Source organism: Ciconia boyciana, chromosome 1 (genome assembly GCF_034638445.1).
Source record: "Ciconia boyciana chromosome 1, ASM3463844v1, whole genome shotgun sequence".
Classification (NCBI taxonomy): Eukaryota; Metazoa; Chordata; class Aves; order Ciconiiformes; family Ciconiidae; genus Ciconia; species Ciconia boyciana.
In genome coordinates, this window is record NC_132934.1 from 86,506,731 (window position 1) to 86,529,307 (window position 22,577).

General features: G+C 40.1%; 1 protein-coding gene across 16 annotated transcripts in view; it reads right to left on the reverse strand.

Moving 5' to 3' along the window:
- Positions 1 to 6,095: 6,095 nt before the first annotated feature.
- KEL (Kell metallo-endopeptidase (Kell blood group)) overlaps positions 6,096 to 22,577 on the reverse strand; it is a 36,943-nt gene continuing 20,461 nt past the window's right edge. For 2 of the 16 annotated variants that reach the window (XR_012045139.1, XR_012045140.1), the window contains exons 16-20: positions 22,337 to 22,494; positions 21,381 to 21,476; positions 19,870 to 20,071; positions 10,849 to 10,901; positions 6,103 to 10,758 (exon numbers count right to left, since the gene is read on the reverse strand). Coding sequence is in view for 5 of the 16 variants with exons in the window: in XM_072879141.1 (XP_072735242.1) it covers positions 19,895 to 20,071; positions 21,381 to 21,476; positions 22,337 to 22,494 (431 nt within the window). In the remaining 11 variants the exon portion in view is untranslated. The other 14 variants (XR_012045125.1, XR_012045126.1, XR_012045130.1 and 11 more) reach the window with 14 other exon arrangements.

The window sequence follows — 22,577 nt, forward strand, 5'->3', positions numbered from 1 at the left end:
AAAATTGCCTGACAACCTAGGCTCTTGCTTGAACCCAGCTACCATCTCCAGGTCTGCATACTCACCTTGCTCAGGTAGTGTGGGGCTGTACCCTAGCTGGTGAGGCTCCTGCACTGTCTGGTGTGAAGTCATGCTCAGCTTACCCTTCAGGTGCAGCCAGTGCTTGCTGCTTCCTAACATTTCCCTCACAATTTCAGAGGTCCTGTAAATACCTCTGCACTTATTACTCTTCAAATTGCAGTATTGAAAATTGTCCCAGTGAAGTCTTGACCTGTTCTGAAAGTTTTGGCCGTAGCAAGAGATCATGGGAAGAGGCCAGATCTGACCAGTTGTTCTGCAAAATTAACTTCATCAACTCACTGTTCCTAGAAGTGGTATTAAAGTAGAAACAAATATCTCTGCTTACATGAACTTGTTGCTTTCAACAACAGAAAAGAAATAATCACTGAAAAATGTTAGAGTCCACTTATAGTGTCTGAAGAGCTACTTACAGAATTTTCCTGGTAGAGAATTATTGCATTAACCATTGGAAGGCCTTTGATTAGGTGAATATATCAGAGCTTGATCCCAAGCAGATGGAATTTAAAAAGGTCCCCTCTGAAAAAGAGCAGAGAAGCTGGAAATGTTCCTATCAAGCAGGTTATCCTGAAGAAGGATATTCATCAAAGGACTTGCCCAAAGGACAGAGGAAGTATTTTTCTATTAGTCATCTTTGGTTAGCTAACCCAGGGAAGGTTCAGGTTACTGTGTTACTGTGTGAGTAATCCTGTTCTTTCTGTGGAAGTATGGTATTACAATAGTTAAGAAAAATACTAAAAGGCTGTAGCACTCATTGTCTTGAGCTTCTGGGAAAAGGACTGTTATACATCTCATGGAAAATTTTATGGTAGAAACTGAAGAGTACTGTATGCAAAGTGGAACTGATTCAGGGAGAAGGCAGTGAACTAAACTTTAAATGAAATTTTAACAGCACTGAGAAAGGAAATTACAAATCTCCTGTAAAATGGAACTGGTTGTTTTCTATTTAATGCATTTATTAAAGTAACTACTAAAATGAAAATAATTTATTTGTAAATTTAGTTACTTATTAGCAATTAGTTATTTTCCCCTTTATTTCTGCTGGAAAAGGTGGTGGTTGAGATTTTTTTGTTGTTTGGATTTTTTGTTTTCCTCAGGTTCTGTTGTTTTCACCCTATTTAATAATGCAGAATTCTTCTTTTTGTGCCTGCCATAACACTGTGCTGGATCAGAGAGTTTCATTTCATTATCATTCTTTTGCACTTTTTGTAATATGTTGAGGTTTTCTTCACATTCATGTTATCCAATTAGACTTCATTAGCTAATGAATTTTGAGTCTGATATATCATGACACCCAAAGAGCTACAAGAGCTGTATTTGCATTGGGAATTTGTTCCCCCCATCCCCACCAAGAAATTGAGAGAAGTTTTACTCCGTAGCAGAAACAGGTTTGTCATTACAACCACGTAATTAAGAACACGATGAATGATCAAAATTAAACATTACCCTCTCTTCCCCCCTGTGAGAATGTTGAATATACTGGAAAGCTGTTCCCTAAAACAGACCTGCACTGATTAAAAGCTGAGTACAGAACAAAAGTTATTCTGAGAAGTCAGGTCTTCAGGCAGTTATACACACTCCAGGCACTGCCTGGGCTGAGCCAAAGTTATGAACCTGTTGTCTCCAAGTCTTTCTTTTTTTTTTTTATTTTGCCAGGAACAGTTGCATTTTTCTATTGTTAAGAGTCTCCTGAAGCATATGAAGCATATGTTTGCAGTGACTACTAACTAGGCTCTTAAGGGGAAAGAAGTTCCATTGACTTACATAACTCTGAATAGGACAGACATTTAGAAAACAAACTATTAGAGCAAGCGTTCTATCTTTATGAGGGTTTCTGAGAATAGAACTTGAAATAAAAAGTTACCTTTCCCTTTACAAATATGATTAATGACATTTTCCAGGCAGAGGCCTCCCTGATGGCCTCTTACTGTCAGTGGCCATGGACCAAACAATTAAATATGTTTAAGTCTTCCTTAAACTACATCTTAACCAAGGATTTCTTTCTTCTGTGGTTTAGATGATCCAAAACTTTTTCCTTGAGTGAGCAACAAAAATATCAGCCCTGCTACTGAAGGGAGTATAAGTAATGTGACACAAAGATCACAACTTAACAAAGCACCACAAAATTGATATCATAAGGCATTAGGAGATGACTCAGTAGTAACCTCACTTCTCTCTGATTCAGTCCTCATGTCCCAATATGGAGGTGTGGTCACTGTACATCCACTATCACTAAATACAAGCTCAAGGCTCAATGTAGTGCCCAACAATTGAATAACAAACATAAATGCATATTTTATTTTAGTTATTCCCAACGGTCTCCATAGTGGGTGTCCTAGTTTTTAACCTACCTATGTATGAAACGCAGCAGGAGCTGGTTAGGGGTGGCATGTAAGCTTTGACATTCCTCTGTGCCCTATGTTAATTAGCAGAGACTGACTGCCCTCTACTGGATTGATGAAAGTTCGTTCACATTGTTAATGGTATGACAAATATATTCAAAGGACGAAGGGCGCCTTCGGTAAGTTTGCAGATGATGCCACTAAAGTGTGGGGAGTGGTTGCTATGCTGGAGGGCAGTGCTGCCATTCAGAGACTACTTGATAAAATGAAGTAACAGGCCAACAGGAAGCTCATGGAGTTCAACAGAGACAAATACACAATCCTAGGTCTGGGATAGAAAAATCTCTACATGTCAGTACAGACTAGGGGAAGATTGGCTGGGGAGCATCTCTGCAGAAAACAGTCTGCAAGTTGAACATAAGCCAGCAGTGTGCCCTTGCAGCAAGGAAGGTCAACCACATGCTAGACTGCATTAACAATACCGTAGGCAGTACGTCAAGAGAAATTATTATTCTCTCCCATTTCAGAGGAGTTACACTGCATATAAGAGACTGCGTCTAGGTCGGGGGCCCCCCAGTGCAGAAGAGATACTGGCAAACCGGAGCATGTCAAACAGGGCCACTAAGACGGACAACACTGTTCAAGGAGAGACTGAGGGAGCTGGGTTTGTTTATCATGGAGATAGCTGAGGGGGGGAGGGGAGGGGAAGGCATAGGTCTAATTGCAGTGTCTAACTACCTTAAACGGGGTCATAAAGATAGAGCCAGACTCTTCTCAGAGGTACCAAGGACAAAAAGCAACAACTTTCAAACACCGCAGTGAGGATGGTTCAGCAGTGGAATAGGTCAAGAGAGGCTGTGAAATGTTCATTCTTTGAGCTTTTCAAAACTCAGTTGAACAAGACTCTGAGCAAGCTGATCTAGTTTTGATGTTGGCACTGCTTTGAGCAAGGAGAGAGTACAGCCTTTTTTAAAGGCTATGAATCTATAGAAGTGCTTTTAAGAACTACAATTTGACAACTCTTCAAAATTTATATTTTGTTAATTAACATATGAACTTCCTGTATCTGATCATTACCTGTTCACCGATGTTAGTGCATGCTAGAGCTGTACAGCCATCAAAATTACATCACTGTCATCTTCTTCAATCATTAGCCAAAGCAGATACTGGAGGTGAACAACTATCCAATAAATGTGACTCTGTTGTCCTTCAGGGTTTTTTGTGTGAACCTGCTCCATTTGTATTTTCAGCACTTGCTGAGACCTGAATACCGCTTACAAACACACTTCAATTTGTGATATAGTAATGAGTTGTTACAACTAAATGAACAAATTGTACTTACAAGTAGCAAAGAGCTAAAGCTGCATCTCTTATTTCTGCTGAAAAATAATTTTTAAAGGCTGACCTTAGGAAACAAGACAAAATTCAGTTTGTAGTATCAATTTTTAAATTATTTTCTGAACTGAAATTTGTGAGGTTTGGAGGATTTGAATTTTGCTAAAATAAACTTGCAAGATCTCAATTTGCAGGGAAAAAAAAGAATAATTTGCCTTTCATAACACCTGGAAAACAACTGTCTTCCCAAGATGTACCCTCTACCAAATAATTTTAACCTTGCCCTATTTGGAATACATACACACCAAGGGTACAACCACACTGTAGTCACCATGGTATCTCTGTGTATTAGCTAAAGGATTTTGGATGAGAACCTGCCACAAAGCTGCCACAGCAGCTCAGAATTCAGTGTAAACTGATACTACTGTCACCAACCAAGCTAGCTAATTTAGAGCTAGCTCGGGTATCTCACCACTACAGACTGCAGGATAAACCTGCTTCAACAAAGACCCTTTAACGTTCTCTGCACATGAGTCCCCTATGAACCATTCTGCTTCTTAATCTGGTATCTCTGGGAACATGGATGATCTTTGCATTTATAGTTAGGAAGAAGCAATTTCCCATCTGCTCCTCGTGATTTCAGAGTCAAGTTGCTGGAGGTTCAAGGCCATCATTCTCCAAAAAAAAAAAAAAGGTAGCATCACATTTTTTGGGAAGAGATCTCTTGAGGTATCCAGTGTAATCTCTCACTTAGAGTGGGACCTTCACAAGTACTAAATCAGATCATCTAAAGCTCTTAAGTAGATGATTTCCCATTAATACAGCAGAGTAACCAGCATTAGGGCCCAAGTCTTTGCCCATCTTCTGATTTTAAGCTTGTAAGATCAGAGGTCACGTTTCTAGAACTGCTATAAGAACACTGTATCTGGGTGACCTTCATCCAAACCCTGGGGAAAAGACCACAAAGTATTTTTCCACCTGAACATCCCCTGTGCACCCACGGCATTTTTCCGTAATTTGCCCTTTGGAGTCACCAAGTTTACTGAAAAAGAAATGCTAACCAAATACATTTATTCCATTTGGCTTCTCCTGTATGTGGGATTGCCAAGAAAAATTGCTATGTATTAAAGCCTTCTCTACCTCTTAAGTTCCTTCTGAAGTCAACTATAAATATTGACTCCCAATCTATTTTCATGTGATGCCATATACAAATTTTATCTGAAAACTGATTATTTCTATTACCCGACCATGAGTTTAGTGTTTTGGTTCCAGTCTTTGAAAAGTGTAATGTCACCTCTTGCTCTTTTCTTCTTTAGGCTATGTAGTGTTTTTAATCTTTCCCCATTTGGAAATTTCCTTTTCCCAACAGTTTGAGACATTTTCATTTCCACCATCCAGTAACAAAACTCTGATACTTGTTTCTTTTTCAGAAATAATGTAATCAGAACTTGGAGTATGGGAAGCATGTACATGTAATTGATACACTAATGCTTATAAAACCTTTAGGAATTATTTTGCCAGCTCATTTCCACAGTTCACTGCTGATTTGCAGACCCATGAGTGCTCTGCAGGTCTGCAACTATTTCATGGACACTTTTAGCTCCATAACATTTTCAGTTAAAAGTACTTTGAAAAGGGTACATCATTGTCTAGGAGAAGTTGAGGACTGATAGTTACTTATTATTTTAAAAAAATTGGAATCAACAATACTGACAATATAAATTTAAATTGTATTACTAAACTTCTTATCTGAACTGGTAGTTCGTTCAGCTACTGCAGCTATGTCTGAAACTACCTGTACTGATTTCTTTGCCATGGTATGATGAACACAAACTCTTAGCTGCATTTTCAGTTCATGTGCTGCCATACAGTGAGTGTTTCACAAAGATATCTGGGTGATGACTCTATGAATTGGGGCAGTCATTCAGCTACTGTTGCTTTTTTGCATTACCTGTGGGAAATAAATTTTTAAACAATAAATAGAGAAATTATAATCTGATAATAAATTATAAGATAATTTAATACTAAATAATTTGAATGGTCAGAGTTTTTCCACAGCTATCTACCCTAGGAGAGTGATAGACATTGAAACCTTACCCAAATGAACAAACAACTTTAAAAACCAGGAGTAACTTGCTATAGGGCTAATAAAAGATCATTTTGCAATTTTAAGAATACTTCTCACTACCAGGAAGCAAATATAATTTCTACCATTTTTATCTTTTGTGTCAGTTCTTTAATATTGCCTATGCTTATGCTCTGTGTAATATTATCCTTTTGTATAAAATGATATAAAATATTTTTTATATTAATAGCATATTTATTATGTTATGTAGAAACAACAAACATTCCAAGCCATGACTAGGAAGTCATGGGGAGAAAACCCTAAGAATAGACCTTTTAACTATGTCATTTCACATGAAAAGAAGCTCAGAAGGCAGTCACATAAGCTACTAACGTAAGGCATTTGAACTTCCCCACCTTTGGGGTTCATCTTCACAAAAGCACTTGTGAATCTGCTATCTTTGGAAAGAAGGAACAACAACAACAAAAAAATCTTCAAAACAACTTCTGCTATTTGTTTCCCAGGGCTAGACTACAAGACACACACAAAGGAACTCAATATGAAGCTGAGCTCAGGTGCTGCAGTGGTGGGCACGGTTCACATTCCAAAACATACAGATCAGATTACAGATTGGGCACCACATTATCAAGAGTATTATGGGAAGAATGTACATTCTGGCAACTTCTGCCCTCTGTTGCAATTCTGAGAAAGCATGACAGTATTATAGTACTAGAGAGTACTTCTGCCACAACTACACTTTCAGAACATGTTAACTTGCATTATAAACAGGAAATGTCATTTGTTGGCAGTATCGATGTATTCCCATTTTGGAAGGAATATCTGTAAAAGGGAGGGCCCCAGGTTTAAAATAGCTTTATCCAATAGATAAAGAGAAGGTCAAGCACATTACAGAAGATGTAGATAATGCAAAGCATCTAAGATCATATCTTTGCAGCTGCAGCCATTACTTGCCCAGTCTGTCCTGCGACGCAGTCCTCTCAGTCCAAATGTTTCACAGTGGGACACAAATACTTCTCTCTCCCTGTCCAGACAACTCTGTTTACACAATTCAAATAATTTACTAAGAAATAACATTGAAACATTCAATTTTGGGTAGACTGGTTTTGTTTCAGCAAACTGAAAGCAAAAAAAAAAAGCACTCTCAAACTCCTAGACTACTGCGTAACTACCTACGTCAGACACCTTGAAGACTATTTGTAATAATCCCACTTAACTAGGACACGTGCAGATACTACTTAAGCAAAATCTTGGCTCCAAATGAATCCATTGCTATTTTGCCACTGAATTCTTTTTAAAATCCAAATACAGTTACATTTAAAGGGGCAGTGCAATCTCTTACATCTGCCTATTCCTTTACAGCAAGTCAGTATTGCAAGCCCAGGCTTATAAATACCAAAGGAAGAAACAGTGAGACTGGAAGAGCAAAACTTCTCTCAACAGAGAGAAACTGGAATGATATCTATCCCATGGGAAATTCAGAAGTGAAAGTCACTGAGGTTAACATACAGTGTTCCATGGCTATTTTGAAAACACAATTAGAATAATAAGAATGAAATAAGACTCATTTTCTTAATAATCATATTTAATTGTTTAAACACAGGATTATTTATTTAGTTCTTTTAATATTAAATATTCTTCCTTGCTAGTAAGAGTGACTGAAATATATTGCATGACAGATTGTGCAGCTTCAGGGGCAGTTCATAGTAACACCTTTGACAGCAGTGAACTATCACAGACTTTCTTACAAACTACCTAATTATCTTGGATCCCCATCTTATCATTGTACTGCCCTCGTTTACCCCAAACCAAATTACAGCCTGGAAGGAGACTGCAGCAGTGATTTGTGTACCTTATCTAATGAATAGTTACATCATGTGGTCAACTCTGGAACAGGTTCAAGAGAAATTAAGACAGAACCTTGTATAATTGCCCATTCATAAAGATGTGTCAGAACAATGTCACTGATGTTTTGCCTGGGGAGAAAGGGATTCAAGGTCCTGACAATGCACCTAATGACTTTTGCATTCCCATGGTAGCTATACCATTCCTCTTCTCTGTACTTTCGATAAGCTCATGGAGAGTTGCCTCACATTCTCATTTGTAAGAACCCTGGGCATATGTAGCCTCCAACCATTTGGAGGCCTTATATATATAGCATTATTGCCATAATGCTATATATTAATTTATTAATCAATAATGACTAATTATATTTATTAATTTAATTAAAAAATAATGAAATTGTATCTTTTCCCACATAGGCATTAGATCACTTCACAAATGAAGAAAAACATTAATATCTATATCATAAAATCTGAAGAAAAAACAGAGGGATGGATATATGCAGATTCCATGGGAAATGAAAATAACTTGCATTGTACAAGCACTACAATGCTTTCTGCAGAAAGACCTTCGAAGCTTACAGTGCATATTGGACTGAGTGCCTGAATTTTGCCAGCTTTTTAAAAAGTTACTTGCTAGATTTCTTTACTAACAAAAGAACCCTGAAAATATTAAGCAAGCATATTCAGAGACCAGAAGGCAAACAAAATTTCCCACGTTGTGTTTCTTATAATCTTAAAGCTGGTTTATTAATTTTCTTAAGAATTTGTTTAACAACTGTGACTTCCTGAACTAATAAGAAGCTGAAACTCTTTTGAAGTCATTTATGTTTTATCTTGTGTCTAAATTTGGCCAGGGTAGCTTGAAGTAAAATAGAAAAAAAACCATAAGATTGCTTTAAAACAAACATAAGAAGACCATTGTAAAGGAGATTCCAACATTTATTGAATGCATAGGGAGGTGGTTGATGATTGCCATAAAGATATTTGGATAAATGATGTGAGGCTTGACAGGCCAGACAGAACAGTGCTTCAACAGTTAAAGCTTCTTCTCCCTATGCTACGCTGACTCCTCTGCTGCTGCTGAAGGCATCAGGTTCTTCATGCATTTAAAAGAAGGGGCCTGGCAGTGGAGTAGTCTGATTTAAGAGCTCCCAGCTGTGAACTTACTGTTTTATCTGAATTCACTTCCTTCAAAATTACAAGCAGGGGTGCTTATCTCACTTAAATCTAGATATTTAAAAATTAGTTAAGTCTGAATTAGCGTATAAAGTAATTTATCCTATCCTACTACAGCTGTTTGAGCTGGTTGGGAAGGATTGCCTCCTGGAGGTGACTCTCTTGCTGTTAAAGAAGACTAGGTTTAATACACATTTGAACAACTAAATAAGCATCTAAATTTCAGTGAGATGGCTAAGGGCCCTACAGCCCACCATCTGCCTTAAGCATGTAAAGTCCCAAGTCCAATTATCTGAATATCTTTTGAACGTATTTCTAAGTCCCCAAGTCACTTTTGACTTAGCATCTTCCATAACCTCCAAACTACTTTTCTTCAGCACATATTATAAATGCTATATAACTTCCCAAGTTGTTACCACTATAAGAGGCAGACCCAAGTCTGAAGCTGTGTAGACAGTCTTATTTCCTTTTCCAAAATTCACACTGTATGTAACTTGCATATGCATAACTTGCATATGCTTAATAATAGCATTAATAATAATGCTATTATTTTAAATAATTAACAGCAATCAAGACAAGAGCAGATGAAAACAGAAATGGCACAAACAGTGAATGAGAAGAGAAAGTGGCAATACAGCCCATGCTCCAGTGGAAATCCAGTTCACACTGTTTTTTTAAATAATCATCAGCTATTGTCACCATCATTCCCAGCTCAGGAGCTTTTAATTTCTTGTTACTGTGTCATGGTGAGATAGATGAAACCTCTGGGATAAGGACATTATCTTCATCTCTTGCATGGGATGATATCACCTGACTGCTGGTATCTGCTGTTAAAAGAACCAAGATATTTTCGTTTTCAGGATCCAATAGTAGTGGTGAAAAACAGCCACATTTTGAAACGCTGGACAGGTTTTTGCTCTTTTTCACCCCTCTTTCTAAGTTTTCTATGTACTGATGACCTTAGAAGCTGTGAATTCTGCATGAGAAAGCCAAGAGGGAGAGTGCCTTGCTGTGTAATGCATGTGACAGCCATGAAAAACAGATGCCAGCAGACTACTTACCATTCTGATAATAAGCATGACAGAAAAATGAAAAGAACTGTCTGCCAGAGGGGAACTAGTTTCTCAGAATTTGCAGTGCACTTTTTGACTCCCTGCAACACCAGATCAGTAGCCATAATATAGAACTGTCTGCAGTCACTTCACCACACACCTCTACTCACAACGTTTGTGGTCTGATCTGCAGCAGTTCATTCATCTCAAACCCAGAACTTCCAACATCCATCATTCCTTTCTTGCAGCTGCCCAGTCATTCCCACTATGGTCCCAAAAAACCTCTGCCAATTCCCTCTGTCCTGCCCTGCATCTCTCCCCTTATTTCTGTTCTGGGATCTTCACACAGTTCTCCTTGTGCCATTCACTTTTACCATATGCCCTGGCTTTTGTAGTTCTGGGCACTCCCAAGGGGATCTGCTCTCAGTCATGTTCTGGACTCCCCCATTACAGACTGGAGTATCCCCAAGTTTTCCATCTCTATCAGTTTTCTGATCGTGGCATCAAAATCAGCCAGTTGGTGTGCCTTTAGTTGCCTGGCACTATCCTGTTCTCTGAGGAATACAGCCTTGGGGTAGGATGCAGAAATTCACTGATTATGATCTTTCAGTCCATTTCCTTTCTTCCCTCCATTGGCTCCTTTTTGCCTCAAGGCCCTCACTGCTCCATTTTGGGAATGACTTTACAGCCTCCTCCACCTCCTCATTACAAACCCAGCGGGGTTTTGACCTCACATAGGAGAGTCATCTGATGCAGACAGTGATAACCTTCCTGGTGCTGCCAATTGTCCTGTGCTTCACTGGACCGGAGAGCTGCTTTACTAGATTTCATGCACCAGCTCTTTCAACCTGAGGAGGGAGAAAGCATACATTAACTAGTTTGTCTTATCCCCCTCCCCCAGCCCAATCTGAGAGCAGTGGCCAATGTGCTGTACTGACTTGGATATTTCGATTGTCTTTGCACCTCACACTGGGTCATGTTGCAGAATTACCTAAGGAAGGAAAACATGAAATATTGAGTCAAAATCCCTAGAAAGAGAAATTTTTGCTATGACTCTGGTTTATCCCATTGTTTCAAATTATTCATCTCTCTCATAGGCTGCTCATTCCCCACCACTCTGGATCCACTGTATGGACAGAGGAATCCATATCCACTGTTCTTTTCTACCTTGGAGCCTCTACTTCAGAGGAGCCCAAGGGCAATCCTTTGGACTACACTAAGAATCCACTCCATTGACTACAGAAATGCACCTGTATCTCTTGATCTGGTTAGAAAAGTACAGCCTTAGGCAGGAATCTGTTGTCCAGTGCAGTCAGTGTGACAATAAGCAGAAATGTGCATGAGGATTCCAGAAAACGACAAAGCCACGTGGAGTGAAATTTCTGAATGAAAGTGAGTCCTCTTCAGAAGCAGGAAGTGATGTTAACCTACTAGTGTGCAGGCCAGGGGAGACCAAGCACAAAAAGACTCAGTTCAAAATATGTCCAACTTAGGCACAATATCCAACAACTTTTTAAACAAATCAGTTTAATTAATCTATTGAAGATAGATTTTTATAATGTAGAGCAATCTTTGCCTCCACATGGGGTGGCAGTCCTGACAAAGTGTGATTTAATTCTGGGAATACAGATGAAGCAGAAAAAAAAGTCAATATTACTTCAATTCTTTCAATCTTTTTTTGCTCTGTCTTTCTTGTGCTGAATGCATACAAATTGAAATTTTCACACATACTTGCACCCACACATGCAAAACACTGTAACAGGGAACATCCAGAGAAATACGCATACAAGGTCTGAGATGGACAGCTGAATACCCAACTGCTGTCAGCCACACGGAGTAAAAACCCATTTGCTAGACAGTCTGGTTCTCCATCTTGTCTTCTTTTTTTAAAAAAGAATTTTGCATTTTGATTTTATGAACTCTTCAGCCATGGAGCTGTGTTTAGGGAGCACTGCTATTATCTTAAATCTTTCTCATTTCACATTTCATCTTAGTACATCCCTTTCCTATTTTCATTACACATATTCTTTACTGGTGAACATATATAACCACAAATGAGAAGAAGAACAGTCAGAACTCTCTAAACTCAAGGAAGGATTGCGTAGTTACTCTGTCTCTTTTTAAGGCCATGGCTTCTATTGAATTTGTAGTGTCCGGCACTCAATGTTTCTGCTGCTTAGCCGCAGACTAGCATTTGTGTGACTGCACAGTTAACTGGATCCAAAACTCAGCCATTAGAAAAGTAACCTAATAAAACCTATATTTAAAATGGTTTTGTCACCTAATATGCCTCTGTAACTGAGCCACACCAACACTAGTGTCAGCACAGGAAAAGGTGTAGGAGCAAGCGTCCTGTGGCAGGATCCCCATGAGGCAGGAGCTTAGACTTACGCCAGAATAAATATGTCACCATTACCTCAGTAGTAGTATGAGTTTCCACATCTGGCATCTATTTACTTACCCACTTTGGTTAAATAAAGAATTTCAGAGGTGCAGGTGAGGACTTGAAAGTATTCCACATTCCCTGTGAGGAATGCAGAACACCTTTGATATACAATCTTACACTGAATTGGGTACAGATTCCTTTAGATCCAGAGATCTCTGTAGGGAACATGCCCCTTGAAGTTGCTTTACTAGTCATGCTGCAGGACTGAAAATTCCACGTTCCAGTCCCACTCACTCTTACTCTGTCTGATGCGCTCTGTCCAGATCTGTTGAAGCTTCTGTCCTTCTCCTGTGTTAGAGCATATAGCTACTGATACCTGGCATATTGATCTCACTCCTTATTACACACCATTCAGTAGGAGACAGTATATAAGAAATTTATACAGCCATGTAATATTCCACCATTCAACTTAATAAATATTTCTGAAAAATTGATCTTCTAAATTCCTGAAGTTGGTTCTAATCACCTAATTGGTTCTAATTGGTTCTAATTGGTTCTAATTGGTTTTAATTGGTTCTAATTGGCTCCTGAAGTTGGTTCTAATCTGGGCTGAGTGTAAAATCTTTTGAAGACTAGCTGGAAAAAAATCCTTTAATGTTTTGGACAGCAAGCTGAAGATGACCCAAGACCACCACCAGGTGTAGAAATCTCACTGTCTATAAATCAGAGTGTATATATCCTTGCATGTGTTTACTTCTGTAGTGACTTTCATAGGCCTGGGATAATTATTATCTTGATTTGACAAGCTAAATTCCTGACCTGCCTAAATTCCAGACAGGTTTTTGGGCATCTTGGAAAAAACATTAATATCTTGAATAAAAAGGCCATTACTAATAGTAGAAAAGAAAAGGAAAGGGAAAAAAAAAACCAAATGAAAAGTGAAAGCCTATGGTAACATAAAACTGTATGCAAATTCAGAAAGCATGGAAGATATTTCATACAGCAAATGATAGTTGGGGTTAAATGTGAGTTTGAAAATAATTAGAAAATTGTCTCCCAGGCTACATGGTGGAAAGTCATCATCAGAGTCCTAAAATGTAGTCTGGGCAATTTGGTCTGGCAAAGTGAACGGCAAGGGTTAATAAGACATGAGGTTTTTTCCCCTGTAGAATAGGTGCTTTGTAAGATGAGCTGTTTCTGCATTGATGTTGTTAGATCACCATCTAGAGGACATTTAAAAACACATGCTTGTGATTCTACTGTTGTTTTTTTTAAATTTATTTCTATTCAGAGAGGCTGTGTGAGCCAAACAGCATAAAATACTAATAATTGTTTAAGCACTAAAGTGGGAAAGTCATTACATTTTCCTTTCCCCTCCACTTGCACCAGTCTTATAAAATATTTTTTGTCCAGTTTCAGTCAGTTACTTGTGAGCACTACTTGTAAGGAGGAGCTACAGAAACGTTCAGGACTAAGTGTGATTTTTCACATCAGATGATGTCCTATTGTTATGATCCTAACCCTTTCATTCTATTTCTTTTTAACTTTGGGCAGAGACATACTCTTATTGATTCCTAAAAGCTTTCACACTCTTTTCATGCTGTAGGGTGTTTTTAACTACCTATGACACAAAGTCCACAGTGTTTCTGCCTACCACCATATGACACCTCTGTATGTCTGAAGAGCCCAGTGATGTCACAATGTGCCCTGAGTAAGACTGTGGTGCTATGGAAATCGTGACTCCATTAGCTGAAAAGGGTGAGGAGCAAAAGTGTCTTGTGCTGGACAGGAGAATTGGATGGGGGGTAATCCAACCCTGATAGTTTCCCTGGGATTTACCATCTATCTGGTGGCTATGTTCCCAGCCACTTACTGCCTAGTCTTCTCTAATGCCTTCATACCACTGAAAAGCCAGATCATGATACACACAGCCAAGAATGGACAGCAAGAGGGAAACAGTCCATCAGCAGGTGAGAGGACGGGCTGAGGTGAGAGGATGGGTTGAACTGAGAGGATGAGAAAGAGGAGGCTTGGAGAGCAAATAAAGGCAGAATGAGATCAGGTATCGACACAGAAGCTTGGTTTTGCAAAGACAAAAGCAGAAGAGGAATGAAAAGATTTGTGTCAAGGGGCAGTGGGGTCACATCGTCCCTAAGGAGCCAGCAACTGAGTGTGATAACAAGGCCAGCAGGGCAGGGGCCTCACCTGCCAGGGCCCAGTCTGCACAGCCCGGAGCAGGACAAGCAGCACAGGCCTGGGGATGGTAGTCAGGGTCAGACAAGAGATCACCAGGGAAGTCCATGATAATGAGACAGGTCTGGTTCAAGGAGGAATGCCAGTCGATGTCAGGATCAGACGCAGTGATGGTAACCAGGGTCAGACACAGGCCAGGGACTGCCGAGCCCTACACCTAAACAGGGCAGAGGATGTGGGAGGAGGCACAAGTTCAGGCTGGTCAGGGCCATTAAAGCCTCTTAGTTCACTCATGTCCCTGACTGCAGCCTCCCCTCTCAGCAGGTCCCCCTCACACCCTACGGAGATCAGAATGGGCATGCTGTAGAGTGATTTAATTGCTGTGGGATGCCACAGGGCAGTTTCCAAGGGTAAAGAGACAGGAAAGGGATGAGAAACTGTGAAATGGGCATGGCGTAGGGGGGGCTTAAACCCTGGGAAAGGGGAGGGTGCAGGGTGTGAATCAAGTTTCCCATGAGGAGCTTTGGAGGCTCAATAGGCTTGAAAAGAAAGGCCCAGGCCACCCCTGGGAAGCACCAGAGGCTGGGAAGCCAGGAGGGCAGGGAGCTTCACCCAGAATCCTGGGAGCAGCACCCAGGGCCAGGCTGGTCCCTCAGAAGGGATCATAGGCTCTGCTCAGTGGTGCCCCAGTTCCGTGGTGTTCACCTCAGTGCTCAAGAAAGCCCAAGCTAACTTTCTGGGAACAGCGAGGTCCAGCTGTTTCCTAAGGGACAGGGAGCCAGCAGACAAGTGTCTGCTCAGCAAGGCTGGCAGGGCAGGGGCCTCACCAGCCAGGGCCCAGTCCCCACAGCCCCTGAGCAAGACAAGCAAGGCAGGCCTGGGGATGGTAGTTAGGTAGTTATAGGTAGGGATAGGTAGTTATTATGTCAAGAATACAGATCATTGGTTAAGTCCATAATCATGAGGCAGGCTTACAGTTAAGCCAGGAATAAAAGTCAGCAAGCCAGGGTCAGGATCAGATGCAATGAAAGAAACCAGGGCCAGACACAGTCCCATGACAAGTCCATAATGATAAGCCATATTCAAGGTCAAACCAGGAAGTCAATTTGTAGGTCAAGATCCAGAATAACAGCGTCCGTAGCCAGGCACAGCTGTGATGGAGCTGGAGCTGGAGATAGGTATACTTGTGACAGACCATGAATAGAGGCTGGAGACTGAGGCCTGAGCTTAAATGAAGCTCCTGGACCAGGAAGGGGCAGAGGATGGGGGTGAAGGCTCCAGGCGAGGCTGGTAAGGGCCATTAAGGCCTATTACTGCAGTCATGGCACTGAAAAGATAAAAGAATGAATCTGGGATGACTCTTATAAGGGAAATGTGCAGGAAAGGAGAAAAAGAAGAAGACACAAAGGAAGGAGAGTGAGGAGAAACTGATTTCTGAAATAAAATATTTCAAAAGGCCTTTTTCAGGCAAGAACTCTCTTATTCATATAAGCAATGAGCTTATATGAATATTTCATTGCACTCTGTGCTGTTCTGATATTCATTTTGGGAGGGAGTCATATTTGCCACTGTGGTTGCAGTCTTTCTCATGCCACCTCTCCTACTATTACTCAATGGGATATAGTCTAATAGTAAAGTTCTTTGTCTAGAAACTGGTGGTTTCTCAAAATAGAGCCATAAGGAAGCAGGCACTTTGTTCCAAGCCAAGCTTCCTCAGAGCATGGTGGAACCAGGAAGCCGGAAGTCCTGTAAGAATCTTAGAGGCAAGAGTTAAAACTTTCTAAGGAGAAGATAAATTCTTAGAAGATCCTACCTGCAATAAGAAGCAAGTGTTCCTAACACACAACTACCTCTAAAAATCAGACTACTGCTTGAGAGAGCGATATTTAAAACAACTTAAATTGCCCTGTGGCGAATCAGTAATCACTGCCCCTAATTCCTGAAAAAAACTGACTGGCTATGCACTGGAAAAGGCAATGGCCTCTGACCCTGATCTGCTATCTTTGGAGCTGTGGCTCACTTTAAGATCTGGCACCTTTTCTGAAGTGACCAGTTCCTCTCAACCTGACAATAGGCTCCTCTTTAGAAAAAAAAAAAATAGAGCTTGTGACATGCTGGCCATTCAAGTACTGTTACCTGGGGAGTGTCTGAGACATGCTTCTCTTTCCTCTTCCCTCCTTCTGTCTCTTTGCTCTACTGGACATTTTTGTCCTGTCTGTCATGCAGCAATGAAATTGAGGAAGAAAAATGAGACATTGTCACAGCACCCAGCATACTCAGGAAACGACCGAAGTGCAGCAATTCAGGGAGAACAAGTCTGAGAAGTAAGGCCAGCATGGGAAGAGAGAAAGCAAGATAGGCAACAGTCAGGGAAGAAGTGTGTTGAGAAACAAGTGAGGAAATTGGCCAAATGCATGAGTGAGAAAATGAGGGAAGAGAAAATCAATGGAAGAAAGGCACACCTGTAACAAGAGGATGGGAAAGATTGTGTTGAAAAAAGAAGGGAAAAGAAAAAAATCCTGCAAGTGTCAAGCCATAGGAGTCCAGATTCCACTTAGCAGGGCAAAGGGAGAGAAGTTTGTGCCAGGTTTGCACACTCACATCCATACACATCAAGAAACCACATTTGGGAATGATGAGGATGCTGTGGGGAGGATGAGCATAGAGGAATATATACTGAATAAGGAAGAATAAACACAAGAAAAGAACAAGGGAAGCAGAAAGTGGGAAGGGGTATGAATGAAAAGCTGCTTAGTATAAAGGAGAAAATGGACACACAGTAAGGGTGAAATGGAGTTGAAAGTTTAGAAAGCAGGGAGAGAAAAGAGGGAGGGAAGCAGAGGTGAAAAGGATCCAATTATGAAAGAAGAGAACAAGAAGAAAGTTTATGTTGTCCCCACCCACCCCTGGTTACAGGCTGGGAGCAAATGGAGGAAACATTTGTGGCCTCATCAACAGGGGAAGGAATGGAGGTGATCAACATGGTGCAGCGCGAGGACTCACAGAGACTGAGGAATTCAGCGGTGAAGGATCTGCCGTTGAATCTGGCTCTTTCCCTGAACACTGGCAGCATTGTTCTCTTTTTTAATGTGTGACGTAAAGCATGAAATAATTTCTACGGTCATAGATTATAACAGTTTGAACATCTACCTGTGTTTCATGATCACCTACTAGGCAGCATGCCTTCTCTTCAACAACAACATCCCAGGAAACTTGCAACACTGAGGACAAGGGCAGGGACCTTGTGCACATATTGAAAGTGTTTCCTTCTCTCCTTGGGAAACACAATAAATTCTCAGTCCAAGACTCATGCGATTTTTTTCTAAGCCAGACCTCCTTTCTTGCATTTTGCATATGCTCTTTGTGTAAAAACATAATCATTAGTAATAAACAAGAATTGATTCCACACACCAACTTCAAGGGTGACCCTGTCTTTTAAACCGAATATTCATAAATTCATCATACATTGTAAGAACAAGAAAAAATTGCATATTCCAGGGAACTGTCCCCCCCCATACACTTAACAAGATAGATACAAGAAAAGTTAGACCCCTCAAAATGCAGACTGTCAAAACTTTTGCTTTTTCTATACATTATAAGCAAAGAAACCAAGTAGTCTCAGTACACTGAAATAACTTCTATATTATACACAAGGTCTGGTACAATGTTAATTGCTATTAGTATCTAAAAGAAAGACAGTTTAGACATGGTGCTAGGATAAAATTGATTAAACGAGTGGAGGAAGAGTATACACTGTTTAAATGGTAAAGATAAGCACAAGCCCAATTTTGTTATTTTTTATGATGGGTAAATCAAATTATTTTGAGGTATTATTATTTATTACTTGTGAAGTTCAGCTAAGAACTCCAGTCATGCTGGGAACAGTACAAATACAGAACAAAGAAACAAGCCTGGTCATAAAGAGTTTGCAATCAAAGTAATTTTTCTTTTCTCTGAAGCAAACACTTTATCAATATTTTAGTTAATTAATGAAAACAAAATCTCTGAACAGTCTGTTCTTGGAAAATATTTTGCTGCATTGGTTAGTACTTGGAAAGGATTAACACAATTATTAGGATTTTCACAATTTTTATAATGCTTACATTGATAAGGGATGTTTCCACTTGCCATTACCTATTCCACAAACAATTCCCAGGCAGCCAATATAAGTAAAATAAAAATGCTCCCAAAATTAAGAACAGTTTGAAGAGAATGCAAAAGGTAGGAGTATTTTTAATACTTATTAACTTTGGTAAATTTTAGAACATTGCTATAAATTTTCTAATTATCAGAACCTGAAATTAATGTAATTATTATGTTGCTCTTGAGAATATGCTTTAAGCACTTCTCCTGCTACCCTAAAATATATCACTTCTTACTCTTTTTCCTCTAAAGTAAATTAATACCTAAAATTCAATTTCAAGTAGAAAGTAAAAATCTAACAGCAGCTCTACTCCTCTGTTTGGATGGTAAATATTTACAAATGTACAGATGAGAGAACTTTTACGCATGAGAGAACCAGGTTCAGGATCCAGAGAATTTCTTGGAATTCTAGTTGTTCAGTCTTCAGAGACTTCTAGAAACCCTTATGACTCTCCCATACTCCACCCTCAACCATATCCTCAACACTAAATAGAAACTTAAAAAAGAGAATCTTGTTGAAAAAGAAAGAAAGAAGAAAGAAAATCTGTTCTCAGCTCCCAATCCCCCTCCCACTAATGGGGATGCTTTCCTCTTTCCTCTTTTCTCTCTTAGTTTTGCTGATGAAACAAAAACAGAACAGGGAAGGCCTTCAGTAACCTTCATTATTAAGTGACTTATCTTTCAGCCTAGAAGCTGGAGCCACTGAGTCTTTCCTACTACCTATCTCCATTTATTGGCAGAATAAGAGAAGAGGATTCTTCCCTCTCTGGTAACTGACGTGTGGTTTGCATAGTAGCCCACAGGATTTCCCTAAGAGCCAATCTTATATGAACAAGTCTTAGAGCTTCAGCTTATTGCCCTGTCCATTCAACATGACTGTGAGGCTGCTGGAGTAGACAGCAAAATGCACTGAACAGAGGGACTGATAATGTAACAGTCCTTCTGTTTACAACTCCTCGGAAGTTGTTGCCTACTAGAGACTGGCTAGTCATCTTGCTACCTTGGCACTTGCTAAACTCCAGAGTTGTTGCATCTGGGACAGAGTGCTGAGAGCAGGAGGAGGAGACCCTCTTCCCTTATGAGATCAGTTTAAGAATTTTGCTACCATCAACTGCTGAGGAAAGGATAACAAGAAAAGGAAGGTAGAGGAGTGAATAAGAGTACCATGTCACCCTAGGGGCCCTGAGAAGATGGTCAGACTTTCATGGGACAGGCCTTCCTCTCCCTGGGGTCATACCTCTCTTCCTCCTTTTCCATGCAGATTACCAGATGTGGCATTTGTTGTCTGGGTTCATTGGGGTTCCACTGGAACAGTGGAAGTGCTTGGCAAAATCCTGGCTATTGCTGACAGGCCCACAGACACGAAGTGGCAAGGGACTGTGCGGATCTGTGTTCAAGGAAGACTCTAGTTTCTCAGGATCCTGGTGTCCACACATTGCCTGAAAGGAAGCAAAACAGAAAAGTCAGTTTGGCTGAAAGTCCTCATGTGAACAAGACTTAAGGCTCCTCATGCTTCTGCACACGTGACTGAGGCTGCTGGAGTAAACAAGAAAACACACTTACATGGGTGCCAACAATGTTCAGATCTTTACCACCACAATTTCTGACTGTTTTCCCTTCCCCTGAACTTCTCTGTCCCAATTTCCCTATCTGGCAAGCCATCTGCTCTTTTTCTATACCGCATAGTCCAGAACACAGGGAATTTAGACCACCTTGGAGTTTAGGTTCATGCAACCTTGGACTCCATCTAAAATAATGGTATAGATATAGTCTCAGTGTCTAGATTCAGCTTCTTAAGCAGAAGCAATGAGTGCTCATCAAGAAAGGAGAGCACTTACACAACATCCCATTACTACTTGAGAGACTGGGGGGAAGGTTATGTGACCTTACTGGTGTTAAACTGGCAATCCAAGTCTTCACTCTTGTGATTTCAGTCTTTATTCATTGCCAAATGATCCAGTAGCTGCCAGATAGCCTCTGAAATGCAAACCTTGCTGCCAAGACGCAATAATCTGTGATTTCAGAACTGCTTTTCTACACATGGCTCTGACCTAATGTCAATACATGCACAAAACTTTTCCCTTTGCGCAATTACAGTGACTTATAAGGGCATGACTTTTCTGAGCACAGAAATCCAATGATCTATCATGAGGAACTCAACTGCATAACTATACACAACTGCACAACTTTGCACAAATCCTTAAATCAGGTTCCCACAGAAATCTTGAACTATGTGTGCATGTACTTATAGTTCTTTATCTCTAAATAACATTCTAAACTATTTTTTTCACTATCAGTCACTCAGAATGACATGACATCTAGTTATTCACCATGACAGAGAGGCAGATGAAGGAAGGGATGGAGACATACATGCCTTTTCCAGTAAAATTCCACTTTCCATGTGTAAGATTGCTCACAAAAGCGAAAAAGTACTCAGAAGCTGGCAATGAAGCATGCTTTCCCTGACACAACTTGTCTGCTACAACTGAATTTTGGTAGATTTCAGAGCTTTGTAAAAGATATATTTGCAGACAGGCCTTTTGTTAGCTTTGAGGCCCATAACAGGTTAGGGACCCTCTATGTGAATTATAGCTTTCTAAATAAGATTCTGGATCTCCCAGAAACATCAGTTATTCCCAGTTCTGTGCAGAGGGGGAAAAGTGATTGAATATTGAGAAAGACAAACTGTAGTAGTGTGGAAGACAATGGAGAGTGAGAGAGAGACATGACTAGCCTAGAATTCATTACATGAGCAAAACTGAGGTAGAAAAGCTGGTCGTGTGAAAGTCCAATCTTAGGTAAATCCTTCTCTTCTTTGTGCTTTTTCAGCCAATTCTTATAGGCCTGTGGAGAGAGAAAATTAATAATAATAAATCCCCCTTTAGATAGTGTCCCAAAACCATGTGTTCCGTTAATGAAATATATCAATCTAATATATATTTAATAAATTAGCAAGTTTATATCTTGCTCTCCTCACTCTGAGGCTCCCTGCTGCTGGCCATGCCCCTAATACCTCTAAGACGGGAAAATAACAACATAACTCCTTTGCTTCCCATTTCAGACACTACCACACACACATCATCATAAGAGAAGATATGGTGATTGCACTATGAAAGAATGAAAATTACTTTCAAAAAAGTAACAAATATTTGAATAAAAATTAAAAGACTTTCTACCTCCCAGCATTCTTCGTGCAAGAATGTAACAAGTACCATCTGAGACCTAGAGATCTCAGAGCACCCTGACTCAGTAATTAATTAAACTGCTGAACTACTGCATGAAGAAATAAAAAATTCTCTCTAGACTAAAGTCTTGCTGAAAACATCATTATGGAGTCATTTTACCACCACACAGCTGGTTCATGTCTCAGCTTAGTTCCTCAGATATAACATAAACATATAAATAATAACATGCTTTTTTATGCATGACATAAATGGGGAAGTAAAGAAAGGCCCACCCCAGAACTGGTGAAGGGGAGAAGTGGTCTTACATGGAAGTAGTGAGGTTATGAGCAAAGGTTCGTGAGGAACCTATGTCTGGAATAGCAGAGGACATGCAGGGCATATGCTGCACTGGCACAGGTGTGCAAGAAATCTGGAACTGGGGCAGCATGTAGGAGAGAGATGCAGCAGAGCAATCTTGTGACATGTGGTTGAGTTGTGTGGTGAGACTGTGAGATTAGAGAATTAAGTAGACTACAATACCTGGTAAGCAATGGCGAGCCCTCCAGTGTCAGCTGTATTCTCCAACAGTGTAAAAGTACCATTGACCTTAAAGCCATAGCTTTCATACTGTTCAACCAAGCAGTCTATAGATTTCTGTAGTGCACTCCTGTTGCATGTAGGACAGCCCCCAGGCAGCACTGTGGGGAAAAAAAAATCCTAGAAAGTAAAGGTATTTCTGGCATTCACCTGTATTCCTCACATTAATCACTGAGTCTTCAGT